The sequence below is a fragment of the Lepidochelys kempii genome, chromosome 11 (genome assembly GCF_965140285.1).
Source record: "Lepidochelys kempii isolate rLepKem1 chromosome 11, rLepKem1.hap1, whole genome shotgun sequence".
Lineage (NCBI taxonomy): Eukaryota > Metazoa > Chordata > Testudines > Cheloniidae > Lepidochelys > Lepidochelys kempii.
This window is the reverse complement of record NC_136390.1, coordinates 9,055,907-9,074,590: the sequence shown is the minus strand read 5'-3', so window position 1 is coordinate 9,074,590 and position 18,684 is coordinate 9,055,907. Positions and strand designations below refer to the sequence as shown.

The window sequence follows — 18,684 nt, the reverse complement described above, 5'->3', positions numbered from 1 at the left end:
CTTTCATGTGTCCCATCAATGTATCTTTCTGATGTTTTTCCGAAACACTGCTATGCTTTATAAATTTCTCTTGATTTTATATACACTATATTTGATTTCAGTGGAAGAGACGCCTTGACTACTTAACACTAAAGCATAGTAAGGCACTTTTTTGAGACGCTGTTGGGAACTGATGCTTTTCTACGAAGTCGCAAGGAACAAAGAACTGTTCAAAATGATACTGCTGGGAGTGGACTTTTTGGGAGATGTAACTAAATGCTTCTCTCACTGGAGCAGAATATGCAGTATGGCTTTTATTCAGCTCAAAAAGACACCCCTCCGTTTGTTTCTGGCATGCACTGAGAAATGGTCTTTTCTTTTTGCAGACATAACTAAAAGAAAACCCAGGGAGGTGGCAAACATGGAGGAAAAGATTTCATTTTTAACCATTCTTATGCAATATTCTCATTTGGTGGTGGCGTTGCTCAGACCCTTGAAAAACCAAGCCAAAAAATAATACTTGAGGTTGCACTCTTTTGGTGCTAAACTGCTTTTAGATAGTTTATACAAGTCTGTGCAGAGACATTTTTTACTTTGAATCCTTTTAATGTATTTAATACTTGTCAAAAATGCTACTCTATAGAAACGGATTATTTTTAAAAAGCACATTCATAAAACTGCTTTGTGTAAAGTCCCTGGGACAAACCATGGGGCTTTATCATTAGGACATCATGTTAAGAAATTTACTCTCTTCTGCCAGGGTGGTTAGCATGGAGCTCATGTCGCCTATCGCCATGTTGCTTATTCCAGCTGGTATGGACGGCAGTGTCAGAGAGTTCCGTGGAGTTGTAAGGCGAGAGGAGTTCTGGGAGAGATTCTGCAGAATGCTAGGGCTGAGGGTTCCTGACATCAGGCTTGAATGGTCTCCATCATCCATGATGGCATCAAAATCTATCTGAGCAGGCTCCAGACCCTGTGAGTCCACTGTGCTTGACACCTGGTTAGCTCCGGGAGAAGGCATGGCAGCTGGCTTGATATTCAAGGCACACTGCTGCTGTCCCACTCCACAGTCCACATGGTTATCAAAGTTTCCATTTTGTTCATACATGTGGATTTGACCATAATAGTACATCATATTGTTTTCCCTCGTGCTGTTTGCACATTGCTGAGCCTGCATTGACACCATATTGTTGGTTCTTTTCGGAGTGGCCTCTGCTGTTTCCTGGCCAGGGCTCATGGTATTAGTAGCGTGCGGAGTTCTCATGTAACCTAGTTGCTGAATGTTGCGTATCCCTCGATGTCTGTTTACTGGATTAGGGTCAGGTGGAGGATGAGGCTGAACCATTCCAGGAGTGTAGGTCTGGCCAGCTGAACCCATTATGCTCTGTTGGGGCTCAAAGTTTGGCTGATTTGAGGTCATTAAAGAAGGGGGCTGATAAAACACCTCCTGAGTCATGGAGAAATTCATGGGATTTGTCTGAGATGAATAGTTCTGCTGACTTTGTTCATGCATGACCTGAGTCAGTCTATTATTGTTGACCATTAAAGAGGGATCCGTTGCAACGTCCATTTGCTGAGGATGAACGTGGGATCCAGACTTCACTACCATGTTGATACAAGAAGGAGAAAGCTGGTTTGGATCTCCACTGATTGCATTTGGGCTCAGCATTTGATGAGCCTGGTTATACCCTTGGTGCAGGCTCAGATCAGAGTTCATATTAGGTCCTGGATTTATCTGCTGCTGCTGCCTCAGCTGCATACAGTTTAGCCTTTGTCCATCCATGCTCACATTTCTTTGCATAAAATTCTGCTGTGTCACGTTCATACCGCTTTGACTCATCTGCATTTGCTGCTGGTTAAAGTTCTGATATTGACCAAAGTTCTGCTTCTGCTGGACAACAGCTAAGTTTCCTTGAGAAAACTGTTGCTTCGATTGGTTAGACATAACATCAACGGTACCTGAGCTAACCTCATTCCACTGGACGGGCATGTTGTTTTTGCTCATGTTCGAGGGAGTGCCAAAGCTCATGTGGCACTCTGCCATCCCTGGACCCAAATGGTTCATGCTTGCATCAGTTCCAGCCATCCTGCGCTGGCTAAACAAGTTCGGATGTTGCAGTTTCCCACTGCCTTGGAAGTTTTGCATTTCATTACTGTACCCCATGGAAGCATTTTCTACAGCTGCCCCATTGTTCTGAGATTTGATATATTGCACTACATCATCTGGCAACATAATGTCATCTTCTCCAATGGGGCCCTCTGTCTCACCTGACATTGCTTCCATGGCAATATTCTCACTAATGCTCAGAGGTCGAGGTGAATAGACGTGCCTGGGAAGGCTGCCATCAGAGCGTGTGTAATTTGAAAGGCTGCAGTTCCTTCTGTCCGCAGGATGTGGTGGGTGGAGGGGATTCATGCTGTTGGTGCTGTTGAAGCGATGGACTCTCGGGAGGGACAGTGGGTCTGCGGCGGGTCTCCTCACAGGATCGCTTGCGCGTCTTGTGTTGTTACCTGACGCGTCATGGGGAAAGGACAGGGCTGCTGCGTACCCATGCGTGCTGCCATCGCTGCAGCGTCTTGGCCCAGGAGGGAGGCGAAACGAAGGCAACGCAGGATCTGGCCCATCGAGAAGAGAGATCTTGGTCTTCAGACTCATTCTTTCCAAGTTAGGTAAAGGTGTGGGAGGAGGGCCCCCCGTGGCAGCAGCATACTTGGCTTTCAGCCTGTAGTGCTGAGCTGGCGTGAGGTTGAGAAGGCCAGGTATGCCGCTACACTGGCTGGCTTCGCTCGATCTGCGTGACGCGTCCGTAGAAATCGGGTCGTAGGAGTCGGCAGAGCTCGTGTTGCTGGGACGATTCCCAAACTGCGAAGCTTCGCTGGAGCGGCGACTAGAGAAATAAGGGGAAATCCCTGATGATCTGCGACTTACAGTGTAGGCCGAGCTGATGGTGCTTGTTGTACTGTCGCGGCGTTCATTGAGCTGATTCAGCATCGTAATCTCATTTACAGACAGCTCCGTTATTCTAGGATTAGGCAGTGTAGCCGAGGAACCACCAATATTTTCTAGGATAGAGCCTGGAAGAAGGTTGGGGGGGAAGAAAAATGGTTTTGTTAGCTGAGAGGGCTATTTTGGGGTAAATAGCTACACCACATTCACTGTTGTGCTTGGGGTCTAAATACAGATCTGTGTGTGTTACCCACCAGCAAATGTTTGCTTAAGAAGAGTGATGTAAACGTGACTAACTGGTAATGGAGTCAGCACATTGTCTGCAGCTCTGGGGAGGAGGGACAGCTCAGTGGTTTGAGCATTGGCCTGCTAAACCCAGGGTTGTGAGTTCAATCCTTGAGGGGGCCATTTAGGGATCTGTGGCAAAAATTGGGGATTGGTCCTAGTTTGAGCAGGGGGTTGGACTAGATGACCTCCTGAGGTCCCTTCCAACCCTGATATTCTATGACTCTATGCTCCGATGAGAAAAGGGACAGTACAGGGCAGGGAAAGAGGACAGTGAGATGTACTCAGGAAATTAACTGAGTCACTGCTACAGAGTCTTTTCCAGTGTTTGCTTCATTGCCACTGCAACCGATGAGGAGAACATTCCTATGGGCTTCTTTTTATAAGGCAGAATGAAAACAGTACAGGCACAACATGTGGTTTCCAAGCCTGGTCGTATGATCAGTCACTCAAACTGGTTTCAAAAATTCAGAGGCAGAGGTCTGATTGCTCAGTACTAGAAATTCATGTACCCTTCTGAGATCTTTTCCAGAGCAATTCAAGAAGCTCCTATTCAGTAAACTCTAAGGGCAGATCATCTTCCCAGTGACTTTTCCTTTGATAAGCTGGAGAGGCACAAAATGATCATAAATTTGTCCTAGTCAGGAATCTCTAGCTGGCATAGAAGTTAAAACTAGCATAGGTGGCTCTATGCCACCATCACCAAGCTCCCGACCTGATATGGGGGCAGGCCAAAGTCATGGGCAGGGATGGGGGCATGGCTGGATTGCTGTTCTGCTCTAGCAGTCCTCACATGGCAAAACAGCCCATAGGGGATTGTTACTGCTAGCACAGGGCTGCTCTAATTTCCACCACTGGGGTAAGGTGGGGGCGGGTGCAAACTGGCCTTGGGCAACTCTGGGAATCCCACACAAAATTATTCAGCTGAGTTCACACCTGCATTGTCCTTTTATGAGACAGCTCATCTTTATTCTGCGAGGAGTGATGTTTATAGGCAGGGAAATGATTCTGCTCTAGGGCAGACCCTTTGCTGTGAGACATGGGACATGGCCTGAGGGAGCCTAACAGCAGGAAGAACATAGGACCATGGCTTACCATTTCCTGGTATGGGAGGCAGCTTGGTGTTTCTGACTTGTGGAGCTGGGCTCACCCATGAGCAGGAATCCTTAACCGTCTTGAGTTTCTCCTTCTTGAGCTGTTCAAGTCGCTGCATCGTTGTCATGTGTTTCCTTAGCTGAAGGCTGACTGTTGAATTGCCCGATGAGACTGTCGAGTCCACAACAGGAGCGTTGTCATCCAGTGCGGTCAGGTCTCCCAGGCTTCCCCCACTGTGCATGTTCATTTCTACTCCACTGTCATTGTTGTTGGTGCTACCAAGTGGTGATGGTTCACTGCTGCATGATGACTGGCCACCAGGACTGGACTGACACATCTTGGAAAGGAGAAATAATAGAAGATCTGAGTTCTGCAGTTGAAAACGCAGCTTTGGAACACGCATGCACGCGGGCCTGGAGACAGAAGTCTCCTATTTATCAATACATTTGGTATAGGGAACAGGTGGTCACCACCTTCCCCATACACAGACATGCTGCCCATTGCCATGTCTCAGCTCTGTTCTGCAGCCATGGAGCACTTTCTAGGTGGGAGTGTATAGTTTAGTTTCCATATCCAGTCTTTGCTGCTGACAAGTATTTGCTGGCCAGTATGCTAATTAATGCCAACTGGTATTATAGTTTCATGCTGTGGGCAGGTTTATTTAAAAACAGCAATACTTTAACAAATCTGGATGGACTTGTTTTTTAAATTCACAAGCATTTGCATAAAACCCCACAGGTTAAAAATCTTTGGTGTGTTTCATTTTGCCCATAGAGACAGACCAAACATTGCTGCTGCAGTAGATAAAGGGTTGATGCTTCATGAAGATAAGCTAGTGCATTAGCAGATTATGCAAGGTACAGCTGCAATGAGCACCAGTTTATCTAACACAGGATCAAGTCCTAAGTGTTTCAGGCACAGCATATTTCTGTCTTTTAAATACCTTAACATGTAATTAGTTTAGCTGACAATCTTTCTAGATGGATAAAAACATGGCTTGCTATTTGCAAGCTCCCACTTACAGATTGGGTAGATAAGTACCATAAAGGTTTGTTTTACTTGCATTAGAAATCACACTGAGCAACTTATTTTCAACAAACATTGAATGGTCTGAACTTGCTTGGTCACAGCACTCTTCATTGTTAGGTAAGATGCCAGGTTCTCAATTCCTGGTCATAAACTCCTGCTCCAGAGATTGTCAAAACCTGGGAATGCTGCAGAGGCAACATACTTAGCCCCAGGACCAGGTGGGAGTGTCGGGAGAGCGAGTGCCTTATTTTGATCAAAACCAGGCCTAAGTAGCAGGGCTGCCTGGCTTTAAAGGGTCCAGTTACCTTTCATCGGAAGGACAGAGGTTACATTCCAGGAGTGCAATGCTGGGGTGTAATGCTGGGAGGAATTAAGTAAGGGGAATTCTTGGGACACTGACAAAGAGATGCTGGACCCTCCCCCAATTGCTCCTTCCTGGCTGCCCACCTGTACCTCCTCACTCCCTTTGCATTTAAACACTACTTGGTTTGGTTAGCTGTCGGTACACAGTACAGAATATATGACATTTTTATACAGCGATTTCAATACAAAGAATTTATTTTCTCACCTTAGTACCGACTGTCCTTAGGAAGGTACAGTAAGGAAAGGTAAGTGGGAACAAAGAACAGGTTGTTAGAATAAAGAGAACATTAACAAAAAGGAGAAGATTAGTGAAAGAGTGTAGAGGGGACTACACAATTCAGGGTAAATTAGCAGAATTATTTCTCTCCCCTTTCTCCCCCCTCCCCCACCAATTCAGAAGTCAGCACATTTAATTTAACACCTCTTAATGTACCTGGATCCAAATCCCAGTGAATTTTCACAGACCTCGGTGGATTTTGGATTAGATCGAATTTTGGGTCAGAAAGAGGAACCCCAGACACTATTACAAGTGATTTCAATCAATTAGCTCCATCACAGGGCTTCAGAGATTTGAATTGAAACAAGTAGTAAATACAGAGAGATACATATGTTGTCGATAGGCACAGTGAGCTGGGTACTGCCCTCGTTACACCATGCAACCCAAGTGAAGTAAAAGGGGTTCTGTATCTATAGCAGAAAGGAAGGATTGCCCACTGTGCCTAACACCAATGGAGCTGCCCAGAGTGTAACTATGGAAAGAACATGATCTACAGTCTGTTAGAAAAATCACCATTAGGGAAAGTAGGGGAGAAATATTTTCATAGAAAAAAAAGTGTGTGTGTGTGTTATTCTTACACTGAGTTTTTCAATGAACACAGGATCATGTGAAGGTGAAATTGTCCATTTAGCCAATAAAAGCCATTCTGGCTGTGAAAACAGTCAATTCCTTCCTGGACTAAACTCCTATATCATCACAGTATCACCCAAGAGCATGGCATCTAGCTCTTTTATAGTGCAAAGCCATGTTGACTGGTAGAAATGAAAACATTTTGGCCTGGCTTAAAATCAAGAAACCGTATACTTTGAGTCTCAAGGCTTGTGAAATTCTCTCAACTCCAGTGAGAAACCCGGGAACTGAATGAACTCTAGCAGGTGAAAGTGACTTCAGTTCAGCCATTTATTGCCTCTTGTTTTACAAAAATTTTGCCTTTTTCGCTGCAAAGGGAAGGAGAAATGTTGAAATGTGAAAGAGTTGTGGTGCAGCAACACTCTTGATTTCCTCTAACTACTGTGTAATACACAAAAACTCACAGATTTAATGAAATGACATGTGACTGGCTTGGAAAGGAAATAAGACTACTGCATGATTTAAAGTGTCTTGGGGGACAAAAGAAATTGTATTATGACAACATGTTATTGTCACATTTTCACCTTCATGGCATGGCATTAAGGCCGCATGGGCTGATGTGTTCATTCATCATCCTATCATGATGTATCAGCAATGTTACAAATATCACACCTTGGACTCTGTGTTGCTGTGTAACAAAACACAAAATACACTGGGGACTCTTAACTGTCCTGCAGTTTTAACTTTGGGGTTGAGGGCATTGAAAACTGGGATCGTCCTGCAAATTTCTGGGTGCATGGCAAATGCATGAGGAGGAAAAAGGCTGCAACTTTACATTTTTCACCTGTCTCTCCGAGAAATTACAAACCATACTCTTATCTTTTAAAGAACAGCTTCTCTTACCACAGAATTCTCAGTCTTTATTGTTTTGACTTGTAAGCAGTCCTCCATGCCTCTGGTGGTACTGTTAGCCTCGGTGCTCTCTTCTGACACCTTGCTACTCTGCTTGGCACTTGCTTCGTTGTCGCCATTTTCCTTGAGGGGAGGCGGCCTTGGGTGAACGTCGTTGCGCTGCTTCTTCGTGACATGGGCGTCGGGCCCATGCACAGTCTTGACGTGTTTCCTGAGGGAACTGGGGTCCGTGTACCTCTTTGTGCAGCCCGGGATTTTACAGACATAGGGTTTCTGTTGATATGACAAATTTGAGGTTATTTTTAAAGCAGACTGAAATATTGTGGACATGCTTTGTAGACAAAGATAAGCCATGTCCTTACAGAACACAATGAACATGATGCTGCCAGCAAAAAATATGGAGAATCTGCCTCTTAGGGTCTTGCAACGCGTCTGTGGCAGATTTTTAAACTGTGATCCATGTTCTGCTGGTGGTCATGGAGCACTTGGTTGTGGGCCACAGAGACCTGGCTAGTCGCTTGATACTGGCTTTACTTCTTGGTTTGGGCTGCAAAATTCAAAGATAGCTAAAAATTCACAAAATACTTTCCTAGTATTACTTTTCCACCTAAGCATTTGCTGCCACAGGAATGTTTCATGATTGTGGATGGGAGGGGAGGTGGTCTGAGTCATTGGAATTGCAGGGGATTGTCTACAAGACAATCTCTCCATTAAGATGGTGTCTACTCTGGGAAAAAGTTTGAGACCTCCTGATCTATGAAAATCCAGAGAAACTAAGCCAGACTGGATTCTGTCTATCTAGTCTTTTGTATATCTCCAGCACCCATCACTCTGAAATCTGTTATTGTGCAAAACAAACCACAGGCACGCAATGCTTTTTAAGACGATGGCATTGTATTCCTAGAATCATGAATCATTGATCGCTGCAGCAAAGCAAGTCTGAGGCCAGACTTTTGGAAACAGAAGTTAGCAAGTAGCTATACTTTCTTTTTTTTTAAAAAAAACTTTGATTTATCCACTTTCCAATTCCAATGTGCATGAGCACCAAAGCTGTGAAGGCTATTGCAGCTTTTGAAGGGTTGAATTCATCACAAGCACCACTTCAGCCTCACAATTGCTCTAAGTACTTTTTCACTGAGACATTGGAACGGATCCATCTAAATGAACAACAGGTAAATGATTTTCTAAGGTTAACCAAAAATGGCCATTTCTATTAGTTAGGTATCTATTTTCGAATTTGACAAAAAGAGCACATGTAAAACTGCTGGGGGGAGAGTTAGTTAGTTAGTTAGTTAGTTTTGGGTAAAATCAAACCAACCAACAAACAAAACTAAACCAGCACAATCACACGAACAGCACTAGAGATCTATTCTTGCAACAGAATTCCTGGCTGATCTTGGGTAAGTCACTTTAACTCTCTGTGCTTCAGTTTCCCCATCTGTAAAATGGGGAGATAAGTATCTACCTCAGGGTGTTGTGGTGATTTAATGAATTAAAGTTTGTAATGCTCACTTAGATTCTTGGATGGGGCAATATAGAAGTATTATTACTGTTGTTATAATCTGCATTAGGGAAAAGGGAATAGGATGACTTACAAAGGTCCTTTAGCCCTAATGTTGGGGAGTAGATAATAGCTCTGTTTGATATTTATGAGTATCAAGAATATTGAAATGTGGTCATTACTGCCAGTGCTACCAAGAATTCCATTTAAGGGAGATGTGCTTAATCAGAATTTCCCCCCAGCAACTGAATTAAGCCTAAATGCTGCTTCCCTGGGATGCCTACAAAATATCTTAAGCATTGTTCAAATAGAGATATCTGGTGTTAGGAGCGCTCTGCTTTTGCCGGTTTAAGCCTGGCAAACAGTTCCAATATCTCCTTCCACATCCTTCACAAATACTTGAAAAGTTACATCTCTTTGGCTGGTGGAATCATCACAAGCCTCCTCAGAAACTCAGGGGCACTGGATTTCTAGAGTTCAACTGTATTTCAGCTTGAGTTGGAGAAAAATGTCTCTTTGGGTATGTCTGCACTGCAATAGGGAGATGTGATTGGAGCATGTGTAGATACGCCTGAGCTAGTTTTGATCTAGCTAGGTAGCAGCTGCTCGAGTGTGTACCCAGGGTCCTGGGCAGGTGGGGTTAGCCTGTGTAAGCTGCCTGTGCTGCCGCAGCTTTGCTGCTATTTTTAGCGTGTTAGCTCGATCAGAGCTAGTGCGTGTAAGTCTACCTGAGCTGGGAATCACACCTCCCAGCTAGGGTGACCAGATGTCCCGATTTTATAGGGAGAGTCCCAATATTTGGGGCTTTTTCTCACATAGGCACCTATTACCCCCCACTTCCTGTCCCGATTTTTGACACTTGCTACCTGGTCAGCCTACTCCCATCTATAGCCTAATAGTTGTGGACTTGCATCACCTTGAACTTTTCAATGAGCCAGCAGGTTTGCACCACAGTGGGGTGATGGAGTTACAGAACAATTTTCTGGAACAACACTAGCATCTCTTCCCTGGAAAATCCACAACAGGCCATCAGGTGCGATGTCCTGAGGGGATTCTAATGGGTTCATTGACAACACCCAGGCACATTACCTCATTTCAAATGAATGGCGGCCAAAGTAGTGATATACTGGCAGCCTGGAAACCTGATGCCATGAAAGCAGTAAGAGGCTGAACCATATTCCTAATAGTTTTGTTACAAACTGATGGGGACAAACCTGGGGAATCCGGGCCTAAGTTCTTGTGAATATTGGTGGATAAGTCCATCTTTTCTGCATGTGAAATTGTGGTCTAGCCTGAGTACACAGGATATGGGGCTAGATGGACCTTTGGTCTGACCCAGTATGGCCATTCTTATGTTCTTATGAGAGGACAAGGTAGGTGAGGGAATATTTTTTATTGGACCAACTTCTGTTGGTGAGAGAGGCAAGCTTTCGAGTCATACAGAGCTCTGTGCAAGGTTGAAAGTTTGTCTTTATCACCAACAGAGAAGTTGGCCCAGTAAAAGATATTACCTCATATTACCTCAAAGATATTGCCTCAAAGATATTGTCCTAATATCCTGGGACTGACACAGCTCCAACTACACTGCGTACAAGTAGTGAGAGGACTATCAGAGACCTACTGCAGCTCCCTGGATTGCCTGGTAAGCTGGATCCATTCAAACAAAATGCATTTTAATGCAGTCAGATGCAAAAAGAAAAGGAGTACTTGTGGCACCTTAGAGACTAACCAATTTATTTGAGCATAAGCTTTCGTGAGCTACAGCTCACTTCAGATGAAGTGAGCTGTAGCTCACGAAAGCTTATGCTCAAATAAATTGGTTAGTCTCTAAGGTGCCACAAGTACTCCTTTTCTTTTTGCGAATACAGACTAACACGGCTGTTACTCTGAAACCTGTCAGATGCAAAGTTATATATCCAGGACCAAGGAATGCAGGCTATACCTACAGAAATGGGGGACTGTATCCTGGAAAGCCATGACTCTGAGAAAGATCTAGAGGTCATACCGGACAAGCAACAAAGCACAAGCTTCCACTGCAATGCTGTGGCAAAAAGGACTAAAGCAATTCTTGGATGTATGAACAGGGGAGTAGTAAGTAGGAGTTGGGAGGTGATTTTACTTCTGTACCTGGCACTGGGGAGACCAATGCTGGAATACTGCATCCCGTTTTAATGTCCATATTTCTAAAATTATGTTGAAAAATTGGAGATGGGCAAAAAAGAGCCACAAAAATTATTCAAGGTCTGGAGAAAATGCCTTACAGTGAGAGACTTAAAAAGTTCAATCCATTTAGTTTATCCAAAAGAAAAGTGAGAAGTGACTTGATTACAGCGTTTCGGTTCCTTCATGGGGAGTAAATATCAGGAACTAAAGGGCCCTTTAATGTAGTGGAGACATGCATAACACGGACCAATGGCTGGAAGCTGAAGCCAACCAAATTCAAATGGATCACACATTTTTGACAGTGAGGGTAACTAACTATTGGAACAAACTACCCAGGGAACTGGGGGATTCTCCATCTCTTGCTGTATTTAGATCAAAACTGGATGTCTTTCTGGAGGATATGCTTTAGCCAACCACAAGTTACTGGGCTCATTATAGGGGTAGTGCGTGCAACTGAATGGCCTGTGATACACAGGAGGGCAGACTAGATGATATTCTGGCCTTCAAGTCTATGAATCTATAAGTCCTGAGCTGCCCAGCCCTGGTACAAATCAGATTTGCAAGGGAGCAGCTTTAACTTACCCATCAGCTTATAACTGAGAGAGGTCAGCCTAAATATTTGGATTCAGATCTGAATACCTGGAAAGACGTTTGGATCTGGGTTGCTCATCTGGGTCCTTCTCTAGTTAAAATAGCTCAGAGAAACATCCAAAACTTTGGAGTGCTTATTCCCATCTGAACCAAATCTGTGAAACCTTTTGAGGTTTGGTTATCACTGGGTAATATAGTATTGCTTTAAAATTCTGTCATCCATTCAAATCACATTATTCCATTCTCCAATGATTCATATTTAACTGTTACAAATTAGGCTACAAACTTGCTCCTTCATGGTTGCAAACATTACTAGAACTCTAGAACATTGTTTTTTTACCCTTTCCATTGTCTGCTAATTAGTAGTAATATAATTGTTAATCCTCAGCCTTAGCCATTTGCGGCAGACCATCACATGCGTTACAATAAAGGCAATTTCCTGCATTCCCCAACTTCTAATAGTGGGTCTAAATTATCTAGGGTTAACAAAGAGTTGCATCACACTTTATCATTATATATCAAAAGATACAGGTATGACTATTTCCAAAGCGTCAGGACCCAGGGTAGAAATCACACCCCGATGAGTCTATGCTGCGATCATGTTAGAAAGCAAGGTACAAAAATGTAGGACCCTGTTTGGACTATTAAAAATTATGAATTTGGAAAGCACCAGCTTTAATTTCAAAAGCCAATCAGAAAATTTGCATACTTCAGCATCTGTTTGTAGTTTCTAACATGGCTTTCATAAATATAAAGCTAATGTGGTCTGGCTCTGCAGCAAAATAAATCCAAGTAAAAAAAATAAAAGTCTTTCATTATGGTAAATTCCTTTTTACACGAGTCCAGCATGTAAAGTGTATATTGTCAGCAAAAATTTTGTTAAAAATCCACAGCACTTGTGGTGAGGATGGGTTTACCTCATTGGAATGCGTCCTGTTCTGGTGCTTTGCTCTGTCTGAAGCGTTGGAAAAGGCTTTATTGCAGCCCTCATGTTCACAGACGTACGGCTTTTCTCCAGTGTGAGATCTCAGGTGTGTCTTTAAGTTCTCCAGTCGGGAATAGGCTTTGGCACAACCCTCAAACTAAAATAAAAACACAATGGGAGCAATTCATCAATCACAGTGGTGGTTTTTCCCTCCTCATCTGCTTTCCATTTCTTTTCCCTTTTTAGGAGTCTGTCTTTTACAAACTAACATCCACTTTGTTGAGAGAGCTTTTCCTTCCTGGGCAGAGCAATGTTGTCGAAAGAGGCTAGTGATTTAGGGAACCTCAAATTTTGGGTTATACCTGACCGGAATCTGATTTTCAGGCAGCGCTGAGCACCTGTTCTCTGAATATTAGGCTCCCCTTTAAGATGTTTCAGGTTGTGCATCCAAAAATTGAGGCCCCACCAAATTACTAGCTGCTTTTGAAAATCTTGACCAAGGTGTCTCCATTTCACTAGCTCCAAAGCTTGCGAGACAAGCCAGTTTTCTAAAGGAAAAGAGTTAAAATAGCAAGCTTTGAAGTTTCCCTAATTACAGTTTGGTTCCACTTTCCTGAGGGCTCTGAGGTCAGCCTGCCTGACATTACCATCTTAAGAACCAAGATCCTCAGTCTTAATGGATTCTTGGATGGCACCACAGGCCAGGGGCCTGGAACAAAAGCAACTTCCCACACAAAGAGCCAGAGGCACTCCAGAGACATCACCAGATTTTCAATGATGTAAGTCCCACCACCATCCAGTGCTGGCTGACTCTCCTTTTTGTACTATGGAAGGATTCAGCCAAGCAGCCAAAATGGCTGAGAGAAGATGAGATACTGCCCAGTAATATTTCCAAGTAGTAATGACACTGAACTAACAGCATACTTAAAACCACTGGATAGGATTTAAAAAAATGGGTGCCTAAAGCTAGTCTCTTAGGGTTGCATTTTCAGAAGTGCCTGACTTTGGCCTGGCTCTGCTCTCATTGAAGTCAAATGGGCCTTTTTGTCATTGGCTTCAGTGGGAGCAGTTAGGCCAGTGCTGAGTGCTTTGGAAAACCCCATACAAAAATCCTTATTCAAGTGCCTTAATATGTGATCTGAATGTCAAAAATGTCCCCAGCTCCCATTTCAATCTCTGGGGACCACAGCGGGCTCATTTTAATCAGTTTGTCTAACTCTGGAATTAGGAGGATCACTTCAGGCTGCCATTTATGAAAGTCTTGGGAATAAAAAGAGGCCCTTGTTCTGGAAAACCAAAAGTTAAGTCATTCAGTACTGTTCAGGAGAAACGGGAACTTTTGTTGGAACCATTCTGCCTCTCTCTCCAGTCTAGAACACTGATCAAAATGAGCACGAAGAGCCATGAATCTTGGGGTTACTCTCTTACAGAAAAGGACTGTAGTAATTCTAGTGATGGCTCCACACACCACTGTCTGCCATAGTACTTGCAACCATTCCTATATTATAGGAACACTATAGTCCAATTTAATGATGGATGCGATTGTTAAGGTTAAGATGTATAATTGTTTAGATAAAATGAAGGAACACATTTGCACAGGTAATTCTGTTCTAATTAGGGTCTCACATTGTGCCCATCACCATAGTTTCTGAGTGCTGTAGTAAGCTTCCTTTAGAAACATTTGTTTCATTCAGCATGTCATAACCATGAGTTAACAGAATATCATTAATTTGTTCTCTCACCCTGTGCTTACAGCATGTGGCATCATAGGTCATTTACACGTGTTGAAAAATATCACTCAACTTACTGGAAATCACTGGTAACTGAGCATACAGTAACTCACTCAGGTGGTCTAGCAATACTGGCTATTATCAGAGTAATGCAGTTCCCACTGTGGCCCAATTTTCAAATAATGGCATCTGAACAGGACAACCAAATCCTTGGGTGCTCAAACCAGATGTTCCCACAGCTAACGCTGGTCTGTGAATGTGGAATCTGGATGTCTTATACAGAAATGGGCTTTGCACTAAAACATCCCTGACCTTTGCATTAGATCAGATCCAAACTCCACAGCCTGGGCTCACCTCTAGTCTTATTTACATCACGTTCCCATGTCTCTCTTTTTGTTTAAAATAAATGGAACGTTGAGAAATCACAGCTGAACTGGCTTGGACAAGGAAAGCTTCTGCAGAGAAGGGTACTGGCCTCAGCATCATAGGCAAATAGAAACTCAGGATCTTCCCTGTACAAAAAGTGAGTTTGGGGTGCAGAGTAATGACGCCGCAATAATTTGAGTAAAACACATAGCCTGCTTGAAATTCTCCAGCCCGTAGGATTGACTCAGCTCCTGAGATGCTCAAATTACTTTCCAGTAGTTCCAATTCAGCACAACGACCTGGAGTTGAAATAGGCTGAAATGAGAAGGGGAGCTTCTGCTGCACCAGCTGAACAGGATGTGAGGGAGAAGGAGGAGCTCCCCTCTGCTTTTAGCATGGATTGGGGAGCTGATCCCCTGTACTTTTAGCTGCTGATCACTTCAAGGGCAGAGCTGACTCTTCCACTCATGTTCAATCCATTGCATCAAACAACACACTGAATAATCCATGGTGTTCTTATGAAAGTTTTATAGCACAGCGTAACTGTGCTCGGTGTTTTACCAGATCAACACAGAGAGATGGCCATGTGCCCTGGAGAGCTTACACCCTAAATGAGACACACAGAGGGTCAGAAAATTGACAAAGCAGCCATATAGGAAACAAGTCATATACGGTCTGATATTTTTGAGTAGAGACTGGGCTTGGGGATGGTCCAGGAGTGGAAGAGAATAGTGGGAAGAAGGCAAAAGGAGGAGGGATCTGAAGGAATGTGAAGAGAGACTCATCCTAGGAGCAGCATGAAAGCAAAAGCATGAAGGTGAAAATGGGGAATAGGGCACTGGGTCATGGTGGCTGCTGGATAGATCAAAGAGGGAAAGTTAGGGAGGCTGACAGGAGGAGGCTACAACAGTTCAGATGAGACAGCCCTAAAGAAAAGGGAAGACAGGGCCAAAGTTAACTGTGAGGCATGAGCCTGAGTTGTGAGGATAGTGGAGCTGCAAAGTTGATGGAGAGTGTGGAAGGGAAAAGGGTTTAACTCAATCCTTAGTTTTGTCTGCTTTGCACTGCTAGGACAACACAAAGCCAAGGAGCTGCCCTACAGGGGACATGAAGGATTGCCCAAACAGAGGGGACACATTGGATGGGGCAAAGTTATGTAGGGGATGTGCCAGGGCCAGGAGAGAGCCTTGTACAGCACAGTGTTCAGGTACTTAATGCAGGACCAACTCTACTCCCTGATACAGGTCTGAATTACAGCAGCCCTGGAATGCAAAAAGGTTATTCTAGATCCCTTTAATTGGGCCAATGCACACTACACATCACTCATCTGGTCTTCAGAACTTGGCCACCTAAACATTCTGGGGGCCAGAACCTTATAGGGTATCAACTTGAGTAGCTCCACAAAGGATTCACTCCACCAAAGAACTGGCCCAGCCGAGTCTTAATTTATGGGTGTAAATCACCAGATTACGTAATCTTCAGTGGGGGGAAATAGTTCGTAGTTGGAAAGCTGAATATGCAATACAAAACTCTGTGAGATAGGAAAGTATCACCCTTATTTGACATATAGGGTATTGGGGCACAGAGACGCTAAGGACCACATTTTTAAAAGGATTTACGTACCTAACTCCCACTGATTTCAAAGGGAGCTAGGTGCCTAAATACATTTAAAAATCTGCCCCTAAATGACTCGCCCAAGATCACACAGAACGTCTGTAACAGAGCAGGGAATTGAATCCAGGTCTCCCCAAATTCTGGGCTAGCACCATAACCACTGGACTAGCCTTCCTCTCCATTAACTTTAATGTCCCCAGGGGATAGCCTGCAAGTACTTAACGCCCATTAATGCTGACAGATTGGATCAGAACTTGCCCAGAATGGGGAGGTGGGTTCATTCATAGAGCTTTGGTGTGACTCTCTAGTCTGTGTCCAGATATACATTCATGTGGACACGAGCCCCCCACACCATTCTAACGATCTGCACAGAGCTGTGCCCCCATCGGCTCACCGTGCACTTGTGTGGCTTTTCTCCAGTGTGTCTTCGCATGTGCACCACCAACATGTATTGAGCCTTGAATGGCTTCTGCTCCCGAGTGCAGTCTTGCCAGCGGCAGACAAACTCCTTCTTCTCCCCGTGGATGTGATCGTTATTGATGTGCTAGCGTAAGAGAAAGAAAACCAGATCATGATTAGAACAGCTAAAGCCATCACCGCATGTGTCACTCTGAAATGCACAGAAAAAACAACAGTTCCTCTCCACAGCAGTTGTGGTCTGATGTTACCAAGATATAAATAATGCTATGGAGTCATATGGGGCTCTTGAGCTGTCTTTGGGGTTGGATGACAGGACACAGAATAGGATTGTTTAGACACAAGGGTAGGATGGTAATGCTGGCGTGTGATGGCTGTTGGCATGCAGAGACATACTGACCAATAACGTCTCATTGTTTCCTTGTACTCCTGTCTGAGCCCATCTGTTGTCTCTTGTCTTATACTTAGATTGTAAACTCTTTGGGGAGGGGGCCATCTTTTTGTTCGGTGTTTGTACAGCACCTAGCATAAAGGGCGTCTTTGACTAGGGTTCTTAGGCACCACGATAAAACAAATAAACGACAATACTGCTACTTCCTCAAGCACAGACCTGGTTTTTTACCTGTTCAAAGTGCTACTGACGCAATGGGCCAGGCCCTCAGCTTGTGTCAACTGGGGATTTGACCTATGCTCTGCAAAAGCAATGTGTATCCCTACTCTGGCCAACTGCAGAACAAACTGCACACATTATTTGTACTGGAAGCAAGGGGCTGTTGCTGTTTCAGAGGGCGGGAGAGCATTGGGAGTGTAAATGTACAACATGCGGACCACGATCCATGATCCCTGAGCTCCCACCCAGAATGCTTCTCAGTGGGGGGCCCAAACGTGACCCACCGACAGAGGAAGCAAAACATTCCTCTAGTCAGACATTACCGCAACAAAAGAGAAAGGATTCCTAAGCAATCCCCATTGCATACAATCCTATTTCTACTCAATTTAGATATGAAAAATGTCAGGGCAGCTGTGCGGCAGGGATGGGTAGAACCATTATATACTTAGTATGTAATGCCTTTAGTGCGGGGTCTGGACTAGATGACCTATTGAGGTACCTTCGAGTCCTACATTTCTGTGTTTCTAATAGCAGAGTCACTGGCCAGCACAGAGTAGGACAGTTCATGACAGACTTGGAAGAAAGGGATATGAACTGCTAGGAACTCTTTACTCCTCCTTAGAAGATAACCAGCATGTAACTTATCGCAGATTTCAGCACAGACGCCTATGGGCCTGGCCATGGCTCCCAGCCAACAAACACCCCACTAGGCCTGTGCTGAACCAGTTAGTGTGGAAGATGAGCCCTTTTTATTATTATTTATTTTACTGTAATAAGCAAAGAACTCAAACAGGAGGATCAGAGCCTCACTGTGCTAGGTGCTGTACAAACACAGAGGAAGACACAGGAACAGTTTGCTGAGAGCTAGGTAATAATCCTGACATGCTGTTCATTGGGACTTGATAGAGGAGGGAGAGCAATGGCTCCTTATGCCATTTTACCCATGTGGCACAAGGCTGGAATAAGTTCTTGCACTTTAATTTACATTCATTGTCAGCATAGGCCAGTCAGATGCCTCATAGCGGCAACGGAACCAGCAACTAGCACACCTGTGATTGCAGCTGGCTGGCTTGCCGTGTACCTGATCTTACACTAAAAACTCACCTGCCTATAATTCAACTAAATTAGAACTGATGAGACATATCAGATGCCAAGGCATGTGAGCTGACACCACATGTCCTATAGAGTCGAACACATGACATTTGCTAAAATGGAAAAAAAAAAAAACCATGATGGCTTTGTTCCACTTCCCTGAACTGCAGGTAGTTTAGAAAATTATATTCTTTAATATACATGCTGTGATATATACA

At 44.0% G+C, this 18,684-nt stretch overlaps 1 protein-coding gene across 1 annotated transcript in view; it reads right to left on the bottom strand.

Moving 5' to 3' along the window:
* Window positions 1–628: 628 nt before the first annotated feature.
* Window positions 629–18,684, bottom strand: part of GLI2 (GLI family zinc finger 2) — a 244,529-nt gene continuing 226,473 nt past the window's right edge. Inside the window, exons 10-14 of the mRNA XM_073304689.2 lie at window positions 16,742–16,891; window positions 12,630–12,794; window positions 7,449–7,730; window positions 4,307–4,643; window positions 629–3,054 (exon numbers count right to left, since the gene is read on the bottom strand). Coding sequence (XP_073160790.1) covers window positions 701–3,054; window positions 4,307–4,643; window positions 7,449–7,730; window positions 12,630–12,794; window positions 16,742–16,891 — 3,288 coding nt within the window. The 3' untranslated portion in view covers window positions 629–700. The remainder of the gene's footprint in view (window positions 3,055–4,306; window positions 4,644–7,448; window positions 7,731–12,629; window positions 12,795–16,741; window positions 16,892–18,684) is intronic.